This window comes from Aptenodytes forsteri, unplaced genomic scaffold, assembly GCF_000699145.1.
Source record: "Aptenodytes forsteri isolate BGI_AS27 unplaced genomic scaffold, ASM69914v1 Scaffold8, whole genome shotgun sequence".
In the NCBI taxonomy this organism is placed as follows: domain Eukaryota; kingdom Metazoa; phylum Chordata; class Aves; order Sphenisciformes; family Spheniscidae; genus Aptenodytes; species Aptenodytes forsteri.
Window position 1 is genome coordinate 8,116,711 of NW_008796218.1, and position 25,897 is coordinate 8,142,607.

The window sequence follows — 25,897 nt, forward strand, 5'->3', positions numbered from 1 at the left end:
TGGAATATTACTGCTTCCATTGAATTGGAAGACAGACGTTTTACTTGGTCAGTTCTGTGTAAAATAGTTCAGTGGTTGGTGTAGCTTCATAATATTTTATGAAACATGATTTCAGTAATTTGAATTCAGTCTAATTAAGTGAACAATGTGCAAAACCTGATGCTCGAGAATATTTTTTATTTTCAGTTGGTTCATACCCTAAAGAATAAGACCAATTCCTTATATTACTGGTCATTAACAATTTGCCAGTTCCCTGCAAAGCCAAGCTATTTTAGTCTACTGAACTTTTGGAAAAACTAACATTTGCTACATGTTGAAGGATGGAGGAAGGGAACTGGGACTGAACAAGTTTGGGAGGTTTTCCACACGTTGTCTTTGCAATTTATATGTCAATAAACAAACCTTCTCCTTTCCCTATGAATAGTCTTAAAAAATGAAATACTTGTTCCGCTATTTGAAATTACGTATAATGCACATGTTACCTCAATGTCTTATTTTAGGCTACACACCTGCCCGCTGAAACAATGCGGGTAGTATTAGAACGTTGCTACAATGACTTGCGTCTTCTGAACGTTTCCAGCAAAACACTGAAAGCTGAAGGCTTTTTTAGAAGCAACAAGGTACATGCTCTGGTTTTTAAATTGTTCATTTCATATATTTGTAGACCTCACTGTGTTGTAAAAGGTATGGATATCTGCATAGAATTCATAATGGGTAACTGTCACTTATTTCGCTTAAGTACTGTGTGGGGTTTTTTAACTAGCAAACATTGTGGTGCTGATGAATACTATAGGCTATATATGAAACCAAGAGTACGTAACAAGGTAGAGGAGATTCAGAATCAGACATCTGGTTGATACTCAGAGGTTCAAATGACAGTGAGGTTAACAACCTTACGATGAAGGTTTTTTAGAAGTCAACCCTTTTTATGGAACAAAGGTTGGCATATTACTATGAAACCTGCCTAACTTGTTTCTAAACCTTCTGAACAGCTGTGATTGCTCTCAGTATTAAAGTTCTTAAGAAACAAGTATCAAAACTAAGAGCAAGATTTTCGTGGGTTTTTATCTTAAATTCAGTAATTTTTACTATGCAAATTCCCCCCAGGTGAACTTACATTGTTTTTTCCAAAAAGACTTCTAGTAAATGTTTCCAATAACAGTTGTGTAATGCATTCAGAAAAAGAGTAACTTGGTACTTAAATCACATCTGTTGCATTGCCCTTTTTACTACAGTAGTAATAGCACATCTTTTAGCACATTTTGCACATCCTCTGTCTCTGAAACTTAGGCTCAAGAACACAGTGTCCTCAACAAAGAAAGATTAGCGAAGGTTTTGGCTTATAGCTGAGCAAAACAATGGCATTGACTTGTTACTCAGTTACTTCAAGCTCTTTCACATTCACATTGTCACTACAACACAGTGGCCTTTGACAAAGGGAAAAGAGAAATTTGTTCTGTTGTGTTCTGATTTGCCCTATTGCTTACCCGTGTATACATTCAAAGATTTATTCGTGATGCTATACTAGAAAATAGAGAAAGACTGCCAACTGTAGTTGTGGGGCTCATTACTACCATAACTGAGGTTAGCGTACAGATGAAGGGTGCACATTGAAGTGATACATAAATACGCTTCTGAACTTGGAAGTGCTTACTGCAGCTGGTCAGTCTGGTTACAGTTCACTCCAATCTTAACATGATTATGAAAATAAGGAAAAGTGAAATCACTATTAAGCTACAGACTCCTTAGTCTATCTTTTTCTAAACATGTATTTTAAATTTTTTATAAAAGGTGATGTTTCTTAGCAACGTAATTTCTAATGTGTGCTCAATCCTATCTATTTGCTATTGTTGCTTTTACTTTCATTTAAAATAACACTACATGATAAAACACTGTTATTTTATGTTCAGGTATTTATTGAAAGCTCAGAGTCTTTAGATCGTCATATGGCATATACAGATTCTCATTTATGGAAACTTTTGGATCGTCATGCAAATACAATCAGACTATATGTTTCATTACCAGAGCAATCACCCGGATCTCAATTTAGACGAGCAGTTTATCAGAAGTCTAGTGGAGATTCAGGCAACTTGGATGAAGCCTGTGAAAGAGTGAAAGGACCTGTAGGTAATATGAAATCTGTAGAGGCGATTCTGGAAGAAAGCACCGAAAAGCTTAAAAGCTTGTCCCTGCAGCAGCAGCAGGAGGGGGATAATGGAGACAGCAGCAAAAGCACAGAAGCCAGTGATTTTGAAAACATTGAATCACCTTTAAATGAAATAGACTCTTCAACATCAGCAGAAAACAGAGAACTTGAAAACCAAATTCAGATTTCCGATCCAGAAAATCTCCAGTCTGAGGAACGGTCAGATTCAGATGTAAATAATGACAGGAGTACAAGTTCAGTGGACAGTGATATTCTCAGCTCCAGTCATAGCAGTGATACTTTATGCAACGTGGACAATGCCCCACTTCCCTTGGCTAATGGACTTGATTCTCATAGTATCACAAGTAGTAGGCGATCAAAAGCAAATCAGGGGAAGAAAGAAACCTGGGACACAGCAGAAGAAGATTCTGGAACAGATAGTGAATACGATGAAAGTGGCAAGAGCAGAGGAGAAGCACAATATATGTACTTTAAGTCAGAACCCTACACTGCAGATGAAGGTTCGGGAGAAGGGCAAAAATGTATGTATTCTAAGTGCCTTAAAATAATCCAGCTTGTGTTACTATTTAATTCATATGCTGGTTAAATAATGACAGTATTGAAAAACTTGATTATATGTCAAATTAAAGCTAATGAAAGCGCAAAGATGGGACTCAGCACAAACCTAGCCTAATTCTGATCTTGTAATAGGTGATTACATATTTGAACAGTGTCTTGCTTTTTGTTTTTAAGAAAATGAAAAGCTACCTCTATGATACATCTATTTCCTTACATTGAAAGTGTTTTCTGGAGAGCAAACTGAGTTGTCTTCCAGTGAAAGGAAAATAGTAGCAGCTGATGATGATGATTCGCCTGTTTCAGAATGCGGTTATTTACTGTGGATCACAGAGCAATAATCCTGTTAACATTTAGATTAACAAACCTGAAAACTCTTAAGTTATTTGACTGTGAAGAAAATTCAAATATATTGATAATTTAATTCAGTAGACTGTTGCTGTTCATTGACTGAAGTACAATAGGTACAGTGAAGTGTATGGCTGACATGAAAATGCCCATACATGTTCAGCGTAAAGCCTAAGTGGTATATTAATTGTCATAAAGATAAATCATTTTAAAACAATGCTCAGTACCTACATATGCTCAGTACCTACATGTGTTTTATAATTAACAGAAGAATAATTAAAGAATAGCAGGAGAAAAAATAAACATTTTGAAAGGCAAAGGTTTTCCTGTCGATCCAGAGATCTTGATATGATAATGATAGATAGAGTCAAATCTTTTTTCGCTGGGGTTTTTTTTGTGAACAAACATTTTCATTTTTAAAACCACAGAGAAACTTAATTACAGCTACTAACATTTGAATAAAATTATTCCTTTAGCCTGGAAGGATCTTTCTTTGGGGCTAATCTAGACCTACTTTTATTTTTTCCCCCCCTTTTTTTTTCATAGGACTAGTTGGATGCAGGAATGATTTGTTTACAGTAATTTTGATGCTTTCATAGTATGCTGTATAAATTATTATCCTGAGGGGAAAGCTTTTATGTATTTTTAATATGACAACATGAACGGATTTATAATTCAAATAATTTATTTAAGTTTAAATATTCTGAATATATAGCAATTTTTTTATTATAATGAGTCATGACACAATATAGTCATACTGTAGTTTGTAGTGTAGTCCAAATTGCATATATTAAGGAACACAATTTCTAAAAATAAACTATTCACTGTACTTTCCAGAATTTCATATTACTACAGTGGCTTTTCCTTAATTACAAAATTATTCCCTGAAAAAGTCCCTTAATCTAGACTTGAGCTTGCCTTGTGATCCTGTGGCCTTCCAGAACATAGAGTTAACCGAACTTTTTAATCCTGAAAGCCAGGAGAAGAAGGTTTGGTGGCATGTGCCTGGCCAGCCCCAACTCAGAAGCATTTCTGTCTCTCCCTTGAGGCAGGGGAAACCTTAGGGGGTTGTCTGCAAACACTCCATCTGATTCTATTTGTTGTCTTACTGAATGGAAAAGATACTGCTTTGCTTCACTACTACACTGATTGCGAAACAGGGCAGTTTGAAACCGCTGTCTTCCAGGAGTATCTACCCAAAACCACTTAAAATACAGCAAAGCTCTTAAAGGTTACAGTAACACCCTCAGATAAAATGTAAATGTGACCATCAACTATAATTGTGACTTTTCAGTACTGTTTTGCTGCAAATGGTAACTGTGAATATATGGAAATACTACACTAGAGGGCTACTTTTTGGTAGTGCGGTGTTTTCATGCCATTTTTATCTTTATTTTTGCTTAGGGCTGATGGTGCATGTTGATAAAAGAATTACACTGTCTGCCTTCAAGCAACATTTGGAGCCTTTTGTTGGAGTTCCATCTTCTCACTTCAAAGTCTTTCGAGTCTAGGCCAGCAATCAAGAGTTTGAGAGTGTTCGTCTGAATGAGACACTTTCATCATTTTCTGATGACAATAAGGTTTTTCAGAAGTTATTTTGAATCATTAAAAAATATACTGGTACAATATAGACAAACTTAAGAACATAATTTACAATTTTTTGTTACCTTGCCAAGTGGAAATCATTACATTGGCCTTGGTAGTGTGTTACAAAATGTAATTTTGATACCAGTTCTAACAGATACTCCTTTTGCCTTCTAGATAACTATTAGGCTTGGAAGAGCCCTTAAGAAAGGTGAATACAGGGTCAAAGTCTATCAGCTTTTGGTAAATGAGCCAGAGGTAAGGTGTTGAATATTTCAAGATTGATTTGTGAAATTATTAACATGTGCCTTGACCAAGGTTTTTCTCTGAAATCTTGGAAAAAAAGAAAGTCCCTCTTTTCTCCGCATTTTCTTGCAAGTTTTCCTGGATTTAGAAAGGGAACTTGAGATTATTTCTGTTTATGCCATTCCAAGTATACAATTGGAATGTGATCTACAGGATCTCTCTTAAGTGTCTCTATTTCTGCAGTGTAAATGGAGGACAAATGAAAATAATTGTTTCTTTGTTTTCCTTAAATATATAAAAGTCATGTAGAATTCTTTCCAAATAAGAAACTGTTTTTGCTCATGGTTGCAGTTTTCAGTAATATTGTACTGATATAATTCGTCTCATTCATGCACTGCAGACTGGATAATAGTCCTCTCTGCATAAGACAAGCCTGAAACAAAAATGCCTCTCTTGCAATAATGCAGCTCACTTGCTTGTTACATCTTTTGAGACATGAAAGGTATAAAAGTGATTTCACTATACAGATTGCAGTCTTTAAAAGTTGACTTTGTATGCACCTTAATTTCTGATTTTATTTTTTGGACCAAGCTGCAGAATACATATTAATAATGGATAAGCATAAGAGACTGAAGCTGAACTGATAAAGCAGGGAATAAGATAAATTTAAAAGTAACTTCCAGTCATGGAGTTCTGGTCTGTCTGACCAATGAAAGCCAAGAAAGTGACGTTTTTATTATCATATGGCTTATTTAATTTAAAAGCTCCTTTCAAATTGTTTAGAATGTTAATATAACGGTAGCAATTAGTAATACAGACACAACACGCTATTTCTGCAGTGGCATGCGTTCAGAGTGTTTGAATGACCTGTCAAAGGGCTGCTGCTGCACAAAGTAAACCTAATTGTAATCAATTCGTTGCCGACCTTGTTTATGAAAAGCATTCTAATGGTCATTTTGCTAGGTGGAGGGGACTGGTCACAAAACTTGAACAGGAGGCAAATCTACTTTTTTCTGTTAAAAAAAATTGTCTTTAATCACTTTCTATTTATGTTCACAGCCATGCAAGTTTCTTCTAGATGCAGTTTTTGCTAAAGGAATGACTGTCCGACAGTCAAAAGAGGAGCTGCTTCCTCAGCTTCGAGAACAATGTGGCCTAGACTTGACAATTGACAGGTAAAGAGACTGCAATCCGTGAAGTTACCTGATTAAATATTACTTTAAAATGTGGTGGGTTTTTTTTTTCCTCTTGTGGAGAAAGGAAGTTATGAAAGGAGCAGAGGTAAGTTACTGTGGTCTTTGAATCGGATTGTGAATACAAACATTAATTTAGCAATTCTTGGCTTTCATCTCATGTAGAATGATACAGGGAATAATATTTACATAGAATTGCCTGTGTGCAACATGTCTACAGGTTTAGACCCGAGAAGTTTTATTCTCTCTAAGGGTGATGTTCTTCAGAAAGGAGAGCATTAAGTAAATCAGTTCACAAAAGCCACCTTCTCTCTAGATGCAGGCTCAGTGTAGGTCACTGCAGCAAACTGCCTCGTGCATTATCATAGGGTGTGAGTACAGCAGTGATATAGCACTCTTTACCCATAATCGGTTATCTCATCAAGGCTGAACTCACTTTGGGGCCTTGCTTCCACATACTCTCTACTGTTGGTTACAAGTGACGTGGTAGGTACTGCGGAACAGCTGACACCGTATTTACTGGAATGAAGAAAAACCTGTAAGATGTGGTAAGCAAGATGGTGGGGCCTTGACATATGCCTAAAATCAGGCTGGAGCAAAACACTGGAAGACAAGTGTTGGCCCTTTCCTGTTGAGAAAAGGAGTAGAAACCTAGATCTGGACCAGTTTTTTTGCCTTTCCTCACCATGACTGGGCCAAAGGATTTTTGAGTGCCATGCTTGGGTTATGTTTTAGTGCCCTATAATTATGGAGCACATCACAAAATTTGTCTGCTTTTGTGTGTGGAGAAACCATTACAATTAAAGTTTTGTACTTGTGTTTAATCTCATTTTACTTGTTTATACCTTTATTTACCTCCGTATCTAAATTAAAGCTTATCCTTTTATATTGTCACTGTATTGATGCAGTAGAACTAAGTACATAAATCAGACACCAATCCTCTTTAATCCTCCACCTCTTCCCTTCTTTCCTCCTTACCTCTCAAAAAAAAAAAAAAAAAGCGGGGGGGGGGGAGGAGCAGCGCTATTGTCAGAAGTGTTATGGGAATATTCTGTTTTCTTATCCTAAATAGGAAACTGTTTTCTTCCTCTAAATCCCTACTTGTTTCTTGCACTGAACAAGCACAACACAGGCTTGTCTTCCTTGTGTTTATGAATGATGCAGCACTAAAAGGCTGTAGTGGTACCTTGCTGTCAGGACTATTTCAGAATGTTAAACTCATTCCTTAATAAACCTAACCAAACCTTGCGTAAATGAGTTGTATTTCAGTTTTGTCAGAAAATATTAAGTTTTGATCTCTGGCAGTGGTAAGTGTTTATGAGCAGATAAAAACTCAAGTGTTTTCTTTGTGATGTATTTACAGGTTTCGCCTACGAAAGAAAACCTGGAAGAACCCAGGCACTGTGTTTCTGGATTATCATATCTATGAAGAAGATATCAATATTTCAAGCAATTGGGAGGTCTTCTTAGAAATACTTGATGGTAATAATGATATAGTGTGAAGAGAAAGTAAAGATAACGTTAGAGATTTTTTTTTCTTTAGAGAACATTGGAAAATATACTTTCCCTTTTTTCCTTTTTTAAAGATTACTGACATTTTAACAGCATTTTATTAGAAAAAAAATAGAAGCAAAAATCTGACATTTTAATAGCATTTTATTAGAAAAAAAATAGAAGCAAAAAGAATTAAAAACAATAAAAGCTTTGCATGAAGCTGGGGGGGGATTGTGCAAGTGCAGATTTCCTGTGGCTACGATGTGCTAAAGGTCTAATAGCAGTACTGTTTTGTATGTTTATTGGAAACTGTTGGACATACTGTAGTACTGTAGGCAGTTTTTTGCATGTGTATGCTTTCATTGTACATAAAAACTGTAGGAATGCCTATACGTTAAGCTTTTATTTGTATTTAATTTTTGGACTAGTATTGGTGGTGATAGTAGTTAGCTGAAGTGTGTGTGTGTGTATGTATATACATAATACATACATAATTTGTTTTTAAAGTCAGCAGAGCTGTTCAGTCGTAGTATTTTTGACAGGAGTCAAAAAACATTCATTTTCTGTCATGAAGTGCTAACTTTTTGAACAGACCTTGGTCATCAGAACAACAACATCAGAACAAATGTTAGAGAGCAGATTGTTTCTTAATTTCTGCTTAAATATCATTAAAAATATGGCATTTCTTAAGCTATCCTTTGCATATACATTTAAAATTTGGATTCTGAATGCAAAAGCATAACTTAAGGGGCAAAAAGTAGGCCATGCTGTTTTTCCTCTAGATTAACAGATATTTCTGTTAATGGATGATGAAGAATGTGAATTCCGTTCACTCAGGAACTTTGTCCAGAAGCATACCTGGCTTAAGAAGTCTCATTTAGCTGTTACTCCAGTATCTTGGCAGCTGTGTTCAATCCTGGTATTTTTAATTTTTAACAAAATTGTGCCAATGCAAGTACAAAACTTTGAAATGAACATGGGAGGTTCAGGAGGCCTGCAGATTCCTATAGACATATGTATGAGCTCACACTTCAGTTAAAACTTTGCAGTTTTAAATATTTTTGAATTAGTTTTAGATTAATTGCTGTACTGTTTCTGTAGTGAGTAGGTCTCGGAGGTACTACTTTAGACCAGTGCAGCCCACCTAGTTCACAGAGGTGCTATATTATGGACTACAGGGCTTCCAAGTATTCTGTAATATCTTGTATAACTGTCTAGCTCTGCCCAAAAGGTGCTACTTTAATCCAGTTGTAGAAGATGCAGCTAGATCCTACTACATTCTGTGAAAATTAAGTTGTAGGTACCCGCTGCTACCACAGAGGTTGTTGAAAGAGTGTAAAGGCAGCTGCTTTAAGTTAGGGTTTGTAAGGCCTTCCACCGTCACCATTGCTTTCATCTTGTTCTTCAGCTAGATGCTGAAGACATTAGGCAGGTAAATAAGGCAACTTAGAATAATTTACAGTTAAGTTTCTTAGCATAGCAGCTTTACATCACGCTGTTGCAGACATATTTAAATTAGTTATTCTCTGGCTCTGAAGAAAACTTATGTAATTGCTTCAGACTTGAAATAAATGCCAAGAAGCACTAGGTGGCTGTATCTTCATTTCGGACAATACGTTAGTGTTGAAAGGCAGCACAAATGTAGTCATAGGCAAGCCTGTAGAAGGTATTTAGGGAGAAGCTTAAACAGTGGTGGTGGTTTCATGCAAAACAAGCATGTAATGGTAGACGTAAATGTTTATGTCACAAGTTCTGCATGCTAAATTACAAAATTGTAGTCTGATTTAGACCAAAAATAAAATCAGCCCTTCGTTATCACTTCTGCTTATCTGATTGTAACATTAATAGTATTACTCTGTCAACCAGAGAAAGCTGTTACCTGAAACTGATATAAAAAGGCTGGAGGCAGTACATACTAAAGCTCTTCAAGGTGGTAGGTGTAAAGCAGGCTTTAATAACAAGTGTATAGTTAGTGTGTGAAATCTAGAAGTCAAACATGGAAAGCTTATTTTGGTAAAGAAAGTGAAGCACATGAATAAATACCAGATTGTTGAGGGAAGGTCTCATCCAAATGCAAGATCTGGAGGTCAGCCTCTGGTTAGGTGGATAGATACTGTATGTGTAACCAAGCTGGGTGTGATGGAAAAACAGGCTCTTAAGAAGAATAAATGGCATGGCTCATAAGAGATGCCATCTATGAAAAATTCTTTGAAAGGAGTTGTTGATGATAAAGAAAAGTTCAACTAAATCCTAGTCCCTTCTTCCCTTTTTTTTTTGGTGGACTACTTGCAGCACAATTACTGGGTTACTTAGCTTGTGTGTGTATGTAGTGTACTCTTCCATATTTGAATATGCTTGTGCTATGGAAAAACCCCTAATTTTAAATAGGCTATTTCCTTCTTTCTTTCCTAGGAGTAGAAAAGATGAAATCCATGTCACAACTTGCTGTTTTATCGAGACGATGGAGGCCATCAGAGATGAAACTAGATTCTTTCCAGGAAGTAGTGCTAGAAAGCAGCAGTGTTGAAGAATTAAAAGAGAAGGTAAAATGTGCAACACGATGCAAGTTTCTTGTGGTTTCCAAGAGCCTTATTGATGTCTTCTGTTGGGAAGCAGAGAGATGTCATAGCTACAAAAATCTTGTTGCGTGGTGATTATTTTTTTTCCCAGGAACTGAGAACCTGTCCCATCCTATTACCAAAGCCATATGAATTATCAGCTTTAGTTCTTAGTGTCATATAATGGTCTGGTATCAAAGTATTTAGGTGAATGCATGCAAAAAAAAAAAAAGGTCCTATCTTGAAGTTTAAGAAGCACAACATTACCTGTGTCCCTTATCCTTGAAGAGCACATGTGAAAGAAAAGCTAAACTATTGTCACTCTGTTTTTTCAAGCCAGTATTTTGGTATTCCAAAATACCAAACCTTTCAGCCTCTTCATATTTGAATTTGAGAGCTGTTCCTCAGGGACAGTGTAACTGTACCAAGTAGATTGAACTACATTTTGGTTGGAAAGAAACATGACTTTGGTATTTTTTTTTTTCCCTTAAGGCCAGAACCCTCTAACAGGTAAGCAGACATGTGCCATCCTAGCAGAAGTCTAGAGTGGAAGTGTGTCTCGTATTGAGACTATTTTATTAATCCAGTATATCACAGGGTTCCATTCTTAGAGAAATGGTTATTTATATGTGGCAACACCGAGATGTAAGAAGGCCACCTTGGATGCTGAGGCTGGCAAAAATCCTAGTATCAGTGAAGTCTGCCAAAGTCTTACCTTACTAAAACACTCAGCGCTTGTAAATTAGAGGTTAGTTCATAGGCTGGAAAGAGGAACGTTGTTCAGCTACCATAGAATGCAACAGCCTTGGATTTGTGTACCTACACAGATTAAGCTATGGACTGGTTTCTCGTATTCTTCAGGTAGAAATGAAGTTATGACTACAGGTTCTTGCATGCAGTCGTCAAGATTTCCTCTTCACTTGTATCTGAAGAAAGAGTTGGTGGTTCTTGTTTTCTTGTCTTAAGAATTGATGTGCAGGGAGCCATTTTAGCAGCATTCTCTCTGAGAGGCCTTAACCCTTTTACTCCCACCAGTAATAAGAGAAACTTGAATTTGACACGTCTGTAGTAACAGATGCGTTCAGCCAGCTCTTCTCTTTCAGACAAATTTTATTAGCAGAGCGTAGGACTAATACATTTCAGAACTTGTCTGGCTTTTGTCAGTATTGTTTATCCATCCTAGCTTCCTAAGGAAATGAGAGTTAGAAAATTACACTGGCTGTTAGTCTTTTCTCACCATCAGTTTAATTTGAACACGTCTGTTTTAACAGCGGATTTGAAAGAGGCAAGAATCTTAGAGAGGAAATCTCTTCAAGCTTTGGGAAAATAAGCAGCCAGAGATAAACACAAATCGAAGTTAGTGTCTGCATTGCTATGGAGACGAGACTGCAGCCTGCACTTGAGTTAAGGGCGTGATGAGACTTTTGAGTTAAGCACCATGAGACTGTTCAGCAGAGGGAGGGCTCCGCCGAGGCTGTGCCAGGCACAGCTGGGTGACCCTGTGACAGGTGCTAGGTAGGACTGGGCAGTGGCAGTGGGGGACAGGGGGTGCACCAGGGAGGTGCATGGCAGGGGCAGTTGCAAGGGGGAAGAGCGGCCAGTGGTGCTTGTTGGGGAACTGTGGGGTGGTTATGGGAGGACGTGCAGGTGTATGGAGATGGGTTTGTCATGCATATTTCATGGCTTTGCCTGCTCCCAGGCTGGCTGGATAATAGTTTTCCTTTCGTACAGGGAAACTGCTGAGGGCTAGCTGATAGACCTGAAGGTTTAACGTGAGGCAGTTGGTCTCCTTGTATCTTGGAACTTGGCTGTTACTAATTAATTGTTTCTATTAACGTTTTTCTGTCACCCCTTCACTGTTAAGAGAAGTGTGATGAAATGCTATCACAGCAAGTGTCACTTGTGACACGCTGGTAACTTCAGAAGTGGAAGAAATTTGTACCTTGTCACTGTAATTTTGTACTAATACTTTGGATCATTGGAGGACTTCCAAATATTTCAACTGACTTCTAGATTTGGCGGGTCTGTTGACTTTATGTAGACACTGTGTAACGTTATTGTGGAATAGTATTAAATCCACCATTTTTCTTCGCTTCACAGCTGAGTGAAATAAGTGGAATACCCTTAGAAAACATAGAATTTGCAAAGGTAAGTAAGATTTTGTCTATTTTTACCTTTTAATGGCATGGATGTGTGATTATGAGTGTTATTCACTAAGTAAGTGCTGCTTCTCAGGGTAGAGGAACGTTTCCATGCGACATTTCCATACTAGAGATTCACCAAGACTTGGACTGGAATCCTAAAGTATCTACGTTGAATGTCTGGCCTCTGTACATTTGTGATGATGGTGCAGTAATATTTTATAGGTATGTATCTTATTACAGTATAATAAAACATGCAAAAAAATCTGTGTATAAGATTTGCGGGGTGATGTAATCAACAGAAGCATAAAAATACCCTAGTGTCTTAAAGGAAAGAGGGTTTAAAACATTGAGCTGAGATGTTTGTGCTCCTCAGCTTCCTAAAAACCTGAATATTAATTATGTTTATTGTTTAAGAAAACAAACACCGCACCCTTTTATTCAGTCCTCCCTCCCAAACCATTGAAAATAACGCTGAACACAAAACTAGTTGCTGTGCTTTAGTGTGTATCTGGATTTAATCTCTTTAAATAGAACCATATCCCTTGTGGAGTCTGTGAGAGTCTTGCCATAGTTTTTAGAGAGCAAGGATTTTATTTTCCAAGTTTATTTCTTTGAGAAATTAGTATGGCTTCTTTGGAAAAAAGGATGTTATGATGAAAATTTCATTAACATGAAAAATGTTCATCAGCTGGCGGCAGTAGCCCAAAGGCACTATTTGAGGACGAAGAGCTTGAATATTGTCATTTCTGCTAAACTTGGAGGGTGGGGCAACCTTATGAACACATTGCTCCTACGCTGTTTTTCATAATTACACTTGGGTTTGGGGGAAACAGCTGGCTGGTAATGTGCTGGCCTTGAAGAAAAAGATTTGGGAGAGTGGCTGGGAGTTTCTTGTAGGGGCTGGCTGACATGCTGCTTCCAACTGTTGGCACTGTGACCGATGGAGAGCAGAGTCGTAGTTGCCTACAAAGAATAGGAGTTACCAGGTAGATGGAGGAGTACAGGCTTGTTTCTTGCTGCTTTCCCCTGGGTCTGCTGTCAGTTAGAATACTGAACGTCTGTCTTAGAAAAGCAGGTTTAGACAGATTGTTAGGTTCTGGAGAAGAAGAAAATAATCTGTAAGGAGCATTATGTTTAGTTGTGTTTTTTACCAGGTTGCTCCAAGTGAAAAAATTACAGAAATCTAATTATGGTTATTGTATTAATCTAAACTTTTTAACATATATATTCACATTGTAGGGATAAAACTGAAGAATTAATGGAATTAACAGATGAGCAGAGAAATGAACTGATGAAAAAAGAAAGCAGCAGACTCCAGAAAACTGGACACCGGGTAACCTACTCTCCTCGTAAAGAAAAAGCACTAAAAATTTATCTGGACGGAGCACCAAATAAAGATTTGACTCAAGACTGATACTCGCTATAGCATTTTCCCTGGGGAATTTTTTTGTTTAAAATAAAAAGGTTCACTACTACTGTGTAGTGCCATTACGGCAGGACACTCATTAGGTGTAAAGCGCTGACACCAGCACTGATTGGGCTGTGTTACCAATCAGAAGCGCAGTGCCCCGTTGGGTCACTGTTTGACTTGGAATCATGTTGTGCACTATAGTCAAATGTACTGTAAAGCTAAAAGGGATGTGCAAATAAAAGATTGGAACTAAAAAGTGGGCGGGGAGGGAAACGAGTGGTAATTTTTGAGGACAGTGTGCACATAGTAGCTAGTGAAACTAGCCTCAAACAGGATACTCATAGCTTAATAATAAAAGCTGTGCAAAGGCCATGAAAGAATCCTTTTTTGTTTGTTTCACTGATACACGCATTACCTCATCAGAGAGTCTGAAGTAAATGTTAACACATTGGTTGTAGAAAAGCAGCAGAAAAGGGTCGAAGATGAAATGGAAGTGCTGCACGTATAAGGTTTTAGAATATTCTTCCATAAAACAGGTAGGCTGAGAGGTGTCTGCAGAAAGCTGCCAGCAGGTGTTGGTTCATTTTGCAGCAGTGCTGTTGTAAGGTAAACTGGTTTTTAATAGGTTACGGAAGCCGATGAGCAGCTCTATTATATTGCGTTCAATGTGTAAATAAAATTTGCCCTATACATTCAACAGAACTGCAGTTCAGCTATTTACTATGGTATTTCTTTTCACATATCAACATTCGTTGTGTACATTTGGAAGTATAGTTACCTATTTAAATTTGTATTCATTTTATGTTTGACGATGCTGGGTAGTTTAGGGTTGTATTTCCCCTTGTTAATGAAGTTTTTGTTTGTTCAGCTACTTTTTGTACATTTTGTTTTTGAGACTATTACAAGTTTGCATCTTCTCCACCCACTGAAAGTCATTTTATTTTTCCCAGAGTTGATTCCGTAGCTATATGTAGTCAAATATCGGGGCAACCTCTAACACCTCAACATAGAAACTCGGTAGTTCAGGTTGTGGTACAGAGACTGATGCAGTCAACATGATTTCATTGCAAAGCCTAGGAACAGCAATTTTTTGCTTTGGTCCATAAAGATCAATAGAGAACAATTCTCCGTAGTTTTTGGAAAACCACCTAATTTATAACAATCACAAGATTTTGGTAAACTTTTTCATGCCGGATGCTGTTTACAACAATGAACATGCCAATAAAACATTTGTTCATTCTGTTGTGTTATTTTAATCATTAAGTGCTGTGGGTTTTATTTGAAAAATTATGCAACTATTTCATGGAAATACAGACTTCTCAAGGCAATGTCAGAATTGTAAGGCTGTGGGTATATATGTGTGTATATGCACCCCCCCATGTGTGTACACAGTATTGCAGGAAGTGTTTTGTAGCCTGTCTGCTGCTCCTCTTTGCTTATATTCGCACCAAATTTTCCTTCAACTGTAAGATTCCTTTTCCAGAATTGAATTCCTCACCAGTGAAACTTCTAAGTTCCAGATGTGATTGGCAGCTAAGTTCTGCTCCAGAGAGGAGAGAGTAACTGAATGTTCAGTTCTTCCTTGCATGCTGACCCACAGCAACCTAAAAATCCTGAGGAATCTGGCAGCTTGAAAACCAGGCGCTGCGCAGAGGAATTCCCTCGTTCTTCCGCTTCTGTTTGACCTGTGCCACCTCTTGTCCAACATAGATGAGGTGGAAGCAGGAGCAAAGGAAGCATGGAGTGAGTACCACCCAGCAGGTAGAGTACTTCATTAAACTACCATTTACTTATGTATATAGGCTGCTGAAGGATCCTTGGAGGTTTTGGAAGAGAGAAAAAAATTAACTATCAGATGGGTCCTGGACATTTGGAGAGGCAAAAATCTAGAGATGGAATAAAGCAGGGTTAAGAAAAGAATTCCAAAAACTGCTTGCTTAATCTCTAGCCCTATTTAGGAAGCTTCCGTTGGGAACTACTTTGAAGAAGTTAATTTTAAACCTGTAACTCTTGACAGAAGTCTGGATAGAGGACTGAGGGGCATCCTTATGATTTCCTGTCCAGTGGTGCACTTCCTTCTGCGTAAGTGTGCTGGAATATATTCTGGGTTGTTCTGGGAGACATTTTTCAGCATCTGCTTTACATTCTGATCATGTCAAACATTTTTGAGTTTGGCCATGGGCATTTTAAAGAAATGAAAAGCCTTGAGTTTCTAATTTGCTTACTTCAGCAGAAATCTTACGGAACTTCGGATGAATACTAACACTTTCTTTCAGGGATTGAATAATGTTATCCTTAAGTAGGGCAGTATTTACAGACAATTACTGCTTTTATGAAGTATTTTTTAACAGGAAAATTGCAATGATATTTAATTCTCTTTGTATAGATGGGCTGCCTCTAAAGCACAATCATTTTATTAGGGATAGAAAGGACAGGTAAATTCAGTGAGCTCTGAGCATGCGTATGTGTGCGTGTGTTGGTGTGAGAATTGGTGGTAGAAATGAATCCTTAAATTAAGTCAGACTGTTCTGATGAAGTGTCCTTCCTGTTCATAATGATAATGGTTAACATTTAATTCTGGTACCCAAGGAATTTGTTGAAAAGCTTTCATAAACCAGAAGCAGTGAAGGACTTGCAGGCTAGTAGCACAGTCTTGTAGCTGTTCTTGTTAAGTTGTTGGTGCTTTACTGTTCCAAATTAGACATAGCGGTAGGGATTATTTGGGAAGAAGCTCCATGAAAAGTTACTTGGCTGGAGCCTCATGTCATCTTTAACCATGTGAAACAACAGATGGTGAAATCTATACGCCAAAAAAACATTAATAGTGGAAAAGCCATTGTAGCAACCTGTTTGTTGAGCGGCTGGGAGCTGGGGAGTTTGGATTGCTATCGATTTAAGAAATCAGTGACCTGTTAAGATGCCAATGATGATCACATTTTGTAACATGCACAGATTTATGCCTATGAAGTGTATTAAAAGCACAAACTATTTCTCAAAGAATTTTCTCTGGATGTAATAGAATCAAGTAGGAGAAGCACAAGTCTCTAAATACAAGAAGCTATTTAAGTTGGCTTACTGCTAAACTGAAGTAATGAATTTATGTTCACTGCCTCTCTCTCTCAAAAAGGGTAGGTGATGATGGAGTATAGTCAACAGATCCTTTAATCATTACTACCCAAGAAGTATGTTCATGCAGTGCAGAATGCTGCCATATATGTGGCGCACTGTATTTAGCTCTAGCTTAGGCATAGCCTTGTAACTGTAGCTGCACTATTCTTCTATATATTGATACCGACAGACTCGGTGTACAACAGAGAATCTGTACTCTCTGTATTCAGCCCATTTGGCTGTTCTGCAATTTTAAATAGTTTATTTTGCCCTTGAGAGAGAGAGCCCTGAACAGTGAAGTTGAAAGTTCCTATATAGAAACCAACGTGTCATATGGATGTAAGTATGTACACAGTATTTGTTACTTATATGGAAAATGTTGTAGGCTTTTTTGATGTATGCCCCATATGTAGTGGGGGAGGCCAATGACCATGGTATGTGAACGTATAAAACGCAAGGGATACTCTAGCTATGGAACACCAGTTTTCAAGTTACACTGAAGGCTGCTGCAGGACAGATGGCATCCATTGTACACAGCTGAAAAGAAGCTCCGGGTATATTCATCTAAAAGGGTAAGCATCCTTTATCTCTTTCCATCCTTCCACAATCTGTGTGTGGTGGGGGGGACATGACACCCGGAATCTCTGTTGCAGCTTCACTGATTATATTTTCTAAAGAAAAAATAAAAAATTGCTTAAAATCAATGACTAAACCAGTCCAAAGTAGATGGTTCTTACCCTAGAAAAAGAAACAATTCTAAACATATGTACTCAAAAGTCACTCTACAGTCACTAATAACTTAAGATTATTTATGCTTATATGTATTTTTTTAAGGAGTACAAGTACTGATAAGTTTATTTCTAATGTACAAGGGGAAAGTACTAATCCAGAAGAAACACTGATATATTTCTCATTTGTCTTTGACAGAAGGTTTGGTCCAAGGATTGAACGAATTCAACAATAATTTGAACATGCAGGTTTGGTGCACAGAAAAGGATGCTCATTGAAGACCTTGTTTATTGCACTTCTATCCAGCAGTATGTGTTTAGGGTTTATATAAGCAAGACACTAGACAAAAATTTCTAGAAATAACTAACTAAACTGTCTGGTGATTGGACTTTAAATTTCATCTCCCAAAAACAGGTCTTGAGCTGAGTCAGGCTCAGGCTTCAAACCGGCTTGGTCCTCCAGACTTTCTAATTCCTTACGCACTTCCTGAATGACACTGCTTTCTTCATAATCAGAAAGAATATCTCTGGGTATCAAGCTGAGAAATGGCATCTCATCCATGATTAAGGGATCTTCTTTTTCATTATTCCTGGTTTCGTTGGCAGACGGTTCACACACAGATGTAGTGCTGTGGCTGTTGGAAAAAGAGACATCTCGTCATATAGTACATCTTTCACATTCTTTTGCTAGGTCCTTAATAAAATTCTTCATTCCCTCCCCACATGAAAGCATGTTAAATGTATAATACTGTCAGATCTACCATACTGACTTCATAAACATCTGGTTTTTACGTGCTTGACAGCTGGAGAGTTAAAGATGAGATTTCCACATACAGAGCTAGAACAAAGATCCTAATAGCAAAAAATGATACGGGGACACAAGATGGCAGTGGACCTTGGCACAATCTGGCCCTTCTACCTACAATCACGGTGACTAGTCCTTTCTGCTCATGTCATAATGCCAAGTTAAGGAACATGATACTCCAGCTTAAAAGGAATGCAGAAGAAACATTGTTTGCCATCAAGCTGTAGAGTTGAGAAAACTGTGAGCGTTATTTATATATTTGGTTCTAAATAGGATAGTGTAATAGCTGTATTTGCTGCTGTCTTTGTTTTGAAAAGTGGCTTCGGTTGCCTGCAAACAAACATCCCACATTTGTTGTAGGAACTTTAAAAGGGAACAAGAATGACTTATATTTGTTGACAAGAGGCAGGGGAATAGAACTTGATCACGGTGCATCCGCTATCTCTCTGCACTGCATGGGACAGAACAGGGCTACGGGTTCTTGTGACAGTGCAAGGTGACCACTGCTTGTGCCAGGCACCCCTCAACAACTGCTTACAGCTGCAGCTTCTTTCGCTGGAAACAAAGGGTAAATGAACTAAAGATGTTCCTGAAGCTTATTTTGTGTACGCTTTGAATGCTTGTATGTTTTGCTTTCTAGGAGTTCTAAGACTTCTGTTTGTGGGCAGACTATCCCCGTATTCTCTAGGATATAATCTGGTAGTTTGTGTTTATCACTCACTAGTAATATTTAGCCAAGGGCCATTTCAAGCAGAGATGCGCTGTTTCTTTTAATAAAAAATATCTGAATCTTCAAATTCAGCACGTAAATTCACAGAAGCAGCTTTATCTTACTGTCCATGCGAGTCACAGGCAGGTGGTATGCACAGTATTGCTGTATTTGTGATAACCCTAAACAGATAAATAATTCTTGTGACTATAGCTGGACAGTTCAGTTATACTCGCACCCTAATTCATTTCTGTATTTCTGTATCTTCATCTGAAATGTTTTCCTTCTTACTAGACATGACATTTGCCGACTTACCTTCCCTGAGGTTAATGGTACTTGCACATTAACTAAAATTTTGGTGCTGGAAAGGATGGGATCAACTCTGCTTGCTTCCTTAGGTCACATTTATGAAACAAAATGTTATCCAGTTACTTTCCATGCATGAAAAAAATGTAGAAACAGTTGGACACAGAAGAAGAGAGAAATATTAATCTACATCTCTGTCACAGCTATGGTGTCTTGTTGAAAGTTAATGTAATGAAAATGGTAGTGTAGGAACAAACTTGGAGAGCTTATTTCATCGATAACATGTAAATTTTCTAAAAATGCTTTGACTGAAATCTCACTTTCTCCTAATGAAATTGCAGATAATGCAAATAACTGTCCTTTTAAAGAATTATTAAAGGCATGATATATTAAAGGTTTTAGCTTCTAGCCGACAATACGGAGTCAGCCTGCTTCCTATTCCGTGAAACTCGATACTGAAGAAGTCTGCACAGTATGAAGTGTTTCAAGTCTGAACAGCAGATTATAAGTCAGCTGTAGGGAAACTGGCTTCTCAGGTTAGTTTGAAACTGAAGGAAAGTGCAAGCAAAGATACCTTTTTTTCTCTTGTGATAGAAATGACCTTCTGTACAGTTGATCAATAGTACAGGAACGTGCCTGTTTATACTTACTGCATGTATTAAAATGTCTTTAATATGTCTTATGTATGAAAGCAAGCAAAACATCTAAGAGAATCCCGATCTAACATAGAAAGTTGTGGACAAGAGCTGTATGTAGAGAATTAAATTGGAATGATGCATCTCGACAACTGTTAGTACTTTCTGATTGATTAAAAAGCAGCACCAGCCTGGTACACAAACTTAATTCACGCTGGATTAAGGTGAGCAGTAAGTTTGAGAAAGTTTCAAGGCTACTGATGAGAAAAGCGGTCAAAATACTTTCTAGTGTGGAAGAATCTGCAAATTCTGCATCTATTTACCACAGAAAGAGACCCCTCAAAAATTTCAAGCAGCTTGCTTGCTTGCCCGCCCAGTTTTGATCTTTACCTCTGAGGTTGGCAGATCAAGCCACTTGCGCATGGGCATTGCTCAAGTACTCCATCGGGTTCCAGTTCCCAGGTGATCAGGTTGAGAAGTCTGTTTGAAGGATCATGGCAGGGTTCACCTTCTTCAGGTAATGGAGTGCACACAGGAAACAGTAGTTCTGCATGCCAGAGTAAATTAATTTTATGAGAAGTCGTTAACTGTCTGTCTGCTAAACTGAGATGACCTAGTCTTTAAGTCTACATGCAAGATATAAAAGGACAGACTTGACCTCCTTTTAAGTTCCCTTATGTGTTAGGGAGCCGTAACTTGATGTTCTTTCCACTAGGTGGAAGTAAGACATTTGAAGTTTATGCTTAATGAGCAAGATCAACTCCTGCTTCTTCACTACTGTCAATACAGTAGTACTGCACAACTCCATCCCTTGGAGATTTGGAAGACTGTTCTAAAAGAAAACTAACATTACAGTGAATTCTTTGCAATGCAGAGCATTTATGGTTTAAAATCATATCTCTATTTTAGGACTTATTTTTTCTATTTCTTTGCAGAGGTTACAAATACAGAGCAATTGTTCAGAGACTAAATAATGAGGTTACAAGAACTACTACTCAGCCATTTAATTTGTTACAGTAACTTTACAATACACAAAGCTGTCTGCTGGCATTTGGGGCTTGGCACCCTTGTTTCTGCACAGGGGTGAATTTCAACCTGTGTAAGAAATTATTTAGAAGGATAAGTCATTTGGGTTTCCTGATGCTAGTAACTTATAGTGTCAATCTTGAATTCAGCTTGTCCAGATGTTCCTATCAAACCTCCCTTCCTCCTCTTGTCTTCATTCGCCTCATTTTTTGTGGTATGGCAGAATAAAATATGTGAAGAGTTCAGAATTTAAGTTTTTAAAACAGGCTTGGTCAAAATGCATATACACACACACATATGCTTTGATACACATGACTTATCAGTTCCTAATTCCAAAACAGATTATATCTTAAACAGCAAATGCTCCATAGTTTACTACAGTTTTATATAAAAATACACATGTAAAGAAGTCCAATCTTTATTAGGACAACCTTTTGCAATACTCTAGTGATGGAGAAAGGCCTCAAGGTTAGGCCTAACCTGAAAAACCCTAAAGCACTGCTAAAGCAGACAACCATAGAGAATAAAAATTCATTGTTATTAATCAATAGCTCTATTTAAAGTTTTAATAAGTGTTCCATCAATTTTAGTCAATATTCTTATCTATTGTATTGTTCCTTTCTGAGTTACAGGTTTGTACTAAATTTCATTTCAAGCCAAGCACTAACTTACTCTCACATTAGTGTGAATGTATTATGCAGCTGAAACAATCATCATGAAGACACAGCTTGTTTGGATCCCATAGGAAATCGGGGTTACAGAAGCAGTATTACCCTCACAGTAGACTAGCGTAGTGCTACTAACACCAATGGGATGCATACTACTAATTTACTCATTGCTGCAGCATAAGCTGATTCAGTCCTGCATGGTGAAGGTAACAGGTGTTTATTTAAAAGTGCTCATTTCAGAATCAGAGTACAAAGAAATCTCTGACAGAGCTTGGCAAAACCTGTAACTGCTTTAGGCAGAAACCTGATGAAAGGGAAAAAAGAAAAAACCCTGCTCTAACCAAAACTTGCTGAAATCGAACTTATTATCATCAAAGGTCCAATATGTAATGCTCAAAATTAACAAGGAAAAGCTGAGCAGACCCATGTGCCTTTAAATGGTGTTTGAGCTTTCTCCTTTGTTTTCCTGAAATGCCCTAGTAGCCTGATCCACCAGCAGCCTGATGGCGGGACACGCAGCCCAACCAGCAGCGAAGGTACAAGGTCAACACTTGCTCATAGCAAGAGACAGGAAAAAAGCTGTCTAGAGAAGTATGTAGAAAGATGGTTGCAATTGTATCCCATCACTACAAAATTAAGGTGAACTATGCCAAAAGCAGCGAGGAACTAGTATGGGTATAAAACAGCAGAAGTTGAGCCCTGACCAGGCAGGATTTAGGACTGATTTCAGGCCTGATATTTTCTCCTCCCTTCTGTAAATCAAGTTTTGTGTTCCCATGTGGACTGACAACAAAATCTGGAACATCATTTCTCTATGTATCTTGGCTGTCCCGTCAGTATTGCATAGCGTGGTGCCCTGGAAGGCTCATATAAAACTTGGAGTATGAAATGTTATCTGTGGTCTGATTCTGATGGTCTGCTTGCTGATGGGAAGGAGAAGCCACTTTCAATAATTCTCATTAATTTCTCTTGTATGTTTTAAGATCTCTTATTTTTGCTCTATTGGGGGAAAATTTGACACACAGCTCTGCTACTTTTGAATGACTGAGACTCTCCTTTAGAAACAGTAGATTTTTGTGCTTCTCATGCTGGTCTCATCTCTAGCGTGCAATAGGCTTTTCTTTCACCATTGTGCAGCCCTATCAGACTGTTTCTCACTCCTAATTCTATTAAACTTTTGTAATGAAGTTAACATGGTGTGCTCCACAGGCCAAAGCAGAATGACCTATTGATTCTGTAGAGATTTAACCACTTCACCCAGGCAAAAGAGCTAAATATTAACACTCCTGTATTATAAAATGAATAGGATAAAAAGCAAAACCTCTGTACCTTTCTGAAAAGCACAGCACATTCCAGGGTTGCAGTCATGTTGGTTCTCACAAATGGTGCCGTTCTCTCCTTTTGAAGTGGATTTCCTGCACTCACCCCAAACGCAAAGCTGGTCTCCACAGCATTCAACATCCCGTGAGCAATGCTTGCAAATGGAAAAAGCACGTGACAAAACTGTCACTCTAGCACTAATTGCATATATCAACAGCCAGCTAAACATAGAATTAGACCCTGCTCCTGAAGACAACTGCATATATGTGCTTTAAATATGTGCACGTCATACAGAACTGCTTAGGTTCTCAACTTCAAGCATACATAGACCTAATTGCCAGACGGAAACCTCCGCAGCAGAGTAACAGCACTCTTTCTATACTATTATACTTTCAATCTTAGAAAATCTAAATTCTTATTTTAGCATTTACATGAAAATTGATTAGCGGCCAAATATCCTACGGTGTAATATGGATTTCAGGACAGCCTTTTGCAATCAAAGAAAACAAAAATTAATAAATGAAACATCAATGGAAAACATTACTGATTTTTTTCCATTGTTAAATGCAGTCAGGAATTTACAATTTGTTCAGAAGGATTGCTTTCAAAGAGCAAAGCAATAAAGTCTTAGTAAAATCCAATTTTTAGCTGTAATAAGAACCAGACCTCATTTGTAATCAAGAATCTTTGGGAAAAAATCTCTTTGAAAAAAATTTCTTTGAAAATCAGAAATGCAAATCTCTAGCTAAACATAGCTTTGTATGACAATTGTCCCAGTGCTTCAACTATACACACCTAATAAATCAACCTAGTAAAAGTAGTGTCTCACTTTGTTTCTTTTTTTAGGTAGTTTGATTAACATCTTAAAGATTCCTAGTAGGTCAGCTTTTTAACAGCTTTTTTTCTGTCTGTGTAAAGCCCTGTCCGGGCAGCCAAACAAAATCAGAATTTCTTTTCCAGTGGATCCTACAGGAAATGCTTAACACAGAGCAAGAAGTAGGACTATGCTAGCACTATTAAGACCTGCTAATTAAAAAGAAAAATGTTTTGTAATTGTGGGGGTTCTAGATCAGGGATGTGATCCCACCACCTTCAGTCTGAGCTCACTTCACAACAGGAGTGTAGGACCCAATTTTTACTTTCTTCATCCTACAAATGTTCTACATGAGAACTGCAAAGAAAGGGGGGGGGGGTAGGTGCTAGGTCATCCCAATCTTGATTTTTAATTACTCCATGTTAACATGAAAAATTATCAGATTAGCATTTTCTAAAATACGAAGAATAAGCTTTCTTAATGACACGAGCATATATTCAGGACTTATGTTTAAGCTAGCATTCACTCCACTGAAGTCAATAGAACTCCCTGAAGTTATCAAGATAAGTATTTAAATCGTTTCAGGAACAGCCTTGTGCTTTTAGATTATTATAATCTTATTGATTACATGACTTTACAGCAAGGTTTGCTTGCTTGTAGACTTAACTGTGTGCAAATGCTTTGAGGACTGAATTTGTTTCACAAGAGGCCATCAGCAGAACTTAGATGAAAAGGGACAGTCAGATAAAAGGCCTTTTTCCACAGACTGCTCTTAAACTGGATTTTCACCACAGAAAATGCCTGAACTTCTCAGGCACCTGTCACATACAGAAGATAATCTAACCATAGCTACTACCAAGAACATTTATCTTTTAGCTCAAAAGACAGGCATTTACCGCTTCCTGAGGTTCACAGATTCAAATAATGTAAGTGATCCATGTAAGAGGATCATTTACAGTAACAATTGCACTACAGCATTGTACAAGTTGTCAATGAAGGGAAGAGTGCAGGCTGCTGCAATTCTCTGTGAATCAAGAGCTGGAAATACCCAACTGTCAGCTGAGCGTTAGAAGCTGGCACAGTATTTCCTCTTTGCCCATTCCACTGGCAACCTACAATGTGTTAGTTTACGCTGCCCTTAGGCCACCTAACAAGTCAAGTTTGAGTCAGGAGGAGCAGAGTGTAGGTTTTAAAGCATATGAGAACAGAAACCTTATAACTTAGTTGTGTTAACAAGCAGAAAAAAACCCAACCCAAAACACTCTACACATCCTTTTTGAACCTCATGCAGAAAGCTTTGCATCTTGTTTTCTGTGAATTTTGACTTGCTGACATTAGCAACAATAACTTAATATATTGAGTTTCTAAAGACCACATAAAATCACATCTCATTCAGGACTTACTGTATGCTGGGTTTTACAGAGCTGACACTTGTATTCAAAGGTGGAGAACTGGCAATATTTCCCTGTTTCACAGTCTTCATCAATGATACACTCCTGAAGAAAAGGATAAAAGTGTAATTTGCACTGTGTAACAGAAATCCATACCTCTTCTTGAAATACCAGAAGGTCTTGATTGATTATATTTCTTATTTGGGAACCAAGAAAAAAAGCTTGCTTCAGTTCTTCATACAACCACAGTTCTGTAATAGAACAATGCTATCTCCCTGGCATACCTAAATATTTTGGTCTCAAAAGTGTTAGGTGGCTTTACTTCTTGTATAAATATTAATACCAGCAACCTCAAAAAAATAAATTATCTTGTTCTGCAGGGATATTGGGTTTGTGTGGCAAGGTTTTGGTAGCGGGGTGGCGCCTCTAAGATAACTTATTTAAGAAGAGGGGGGAAAAAAACCCTGCACAACAGCAATTGCAGCCAGAGAGAGGAGTGAGAATATGTGAGAGAAACAACTCTGCAGACACCAAGGTCAGTGAAGGAGGAGGGGGAGGAGGTGCTCCAGGCGCCAGAGCAGAGATTCCCCTGCAGCCCGTGGTGAAGACCATGGTGAGGCAGGCTGTCCCCCTGCAGCCCATGGAGGTTAATGGTGGAGCAGATATCCACCTGCAGCCTGTGGAGGA

General features: G+C 37.9%; 2 protein-coding genes across 2 annotated transcripts in view; one reads left to right on the plus strand and one right to left on the minus strand.

The window, feature by feature from the left end:
- The window catches only part of USP47 (ubiquitin specific peptidase 47), a 43,815-nt gene extending 28,852 nt beyond the window's left edge, over positions 1-14,963 (plus strand). Inside the window, 10 exon segments of the mRNA XM_019474526.1 lie at positions 501-620; positions 1,911-2,688; positions 4,475-4,650; positions 4,832-4,912; positions 5,960-6,075; positions 7,457-7,575; positions 10,000-10,130; positions 12,246-12,293; positions 12,381-12,511; positions 13,529-14,963. Of these exon segments, the coding sequence (XP_019330071.1) occupies positions 501-620; positions 1,911-2,688; positions 4,475-4,650; positions 4,832-4,912; positions 5,960-6,075; positions 7,457-7,575; positions 10,000-10,130; positions 12,246-12,293; positions 12,381-12,511; positions 13,529-13,703 (1,875 nt within the window). The 3' untranslated portion in view covers positions 13,704-14,963.
- A 2,734-nt stretch (positions 14,964-17,697) lies between these two features.
- The window catches only part of DKK3 (dickkopf WNT signaling pathway inhibitor 3), a 28,219-nt gene continuing 20,019 nt past the window's right edge, over positions 17,698-25,897 (minus strand). The window contains exons 3-6 of the mRNA XM_009288829.1: positions 25,223-25,315; positions 23,015-23,159; positions 20,382-20,538; positions 17,698-18,171 (exon numbers count right to left, since the gene is read on the minus strand). Of these exons, the coding sequence (XP_009287104.1) occupies positions 17,928-18,171; positions 20,382-20,538; positions 23,015-23,159; positions 25,223-25,315 (639 nt within the window). The 3' untranslated portion in view covers positions 17,698-17,927. The remainder of the gene's footprint in view (positions 18,172-20,381; positions 20,539-23,014; positions 23,160-25,222; positions 25,316-25,897) is intronic.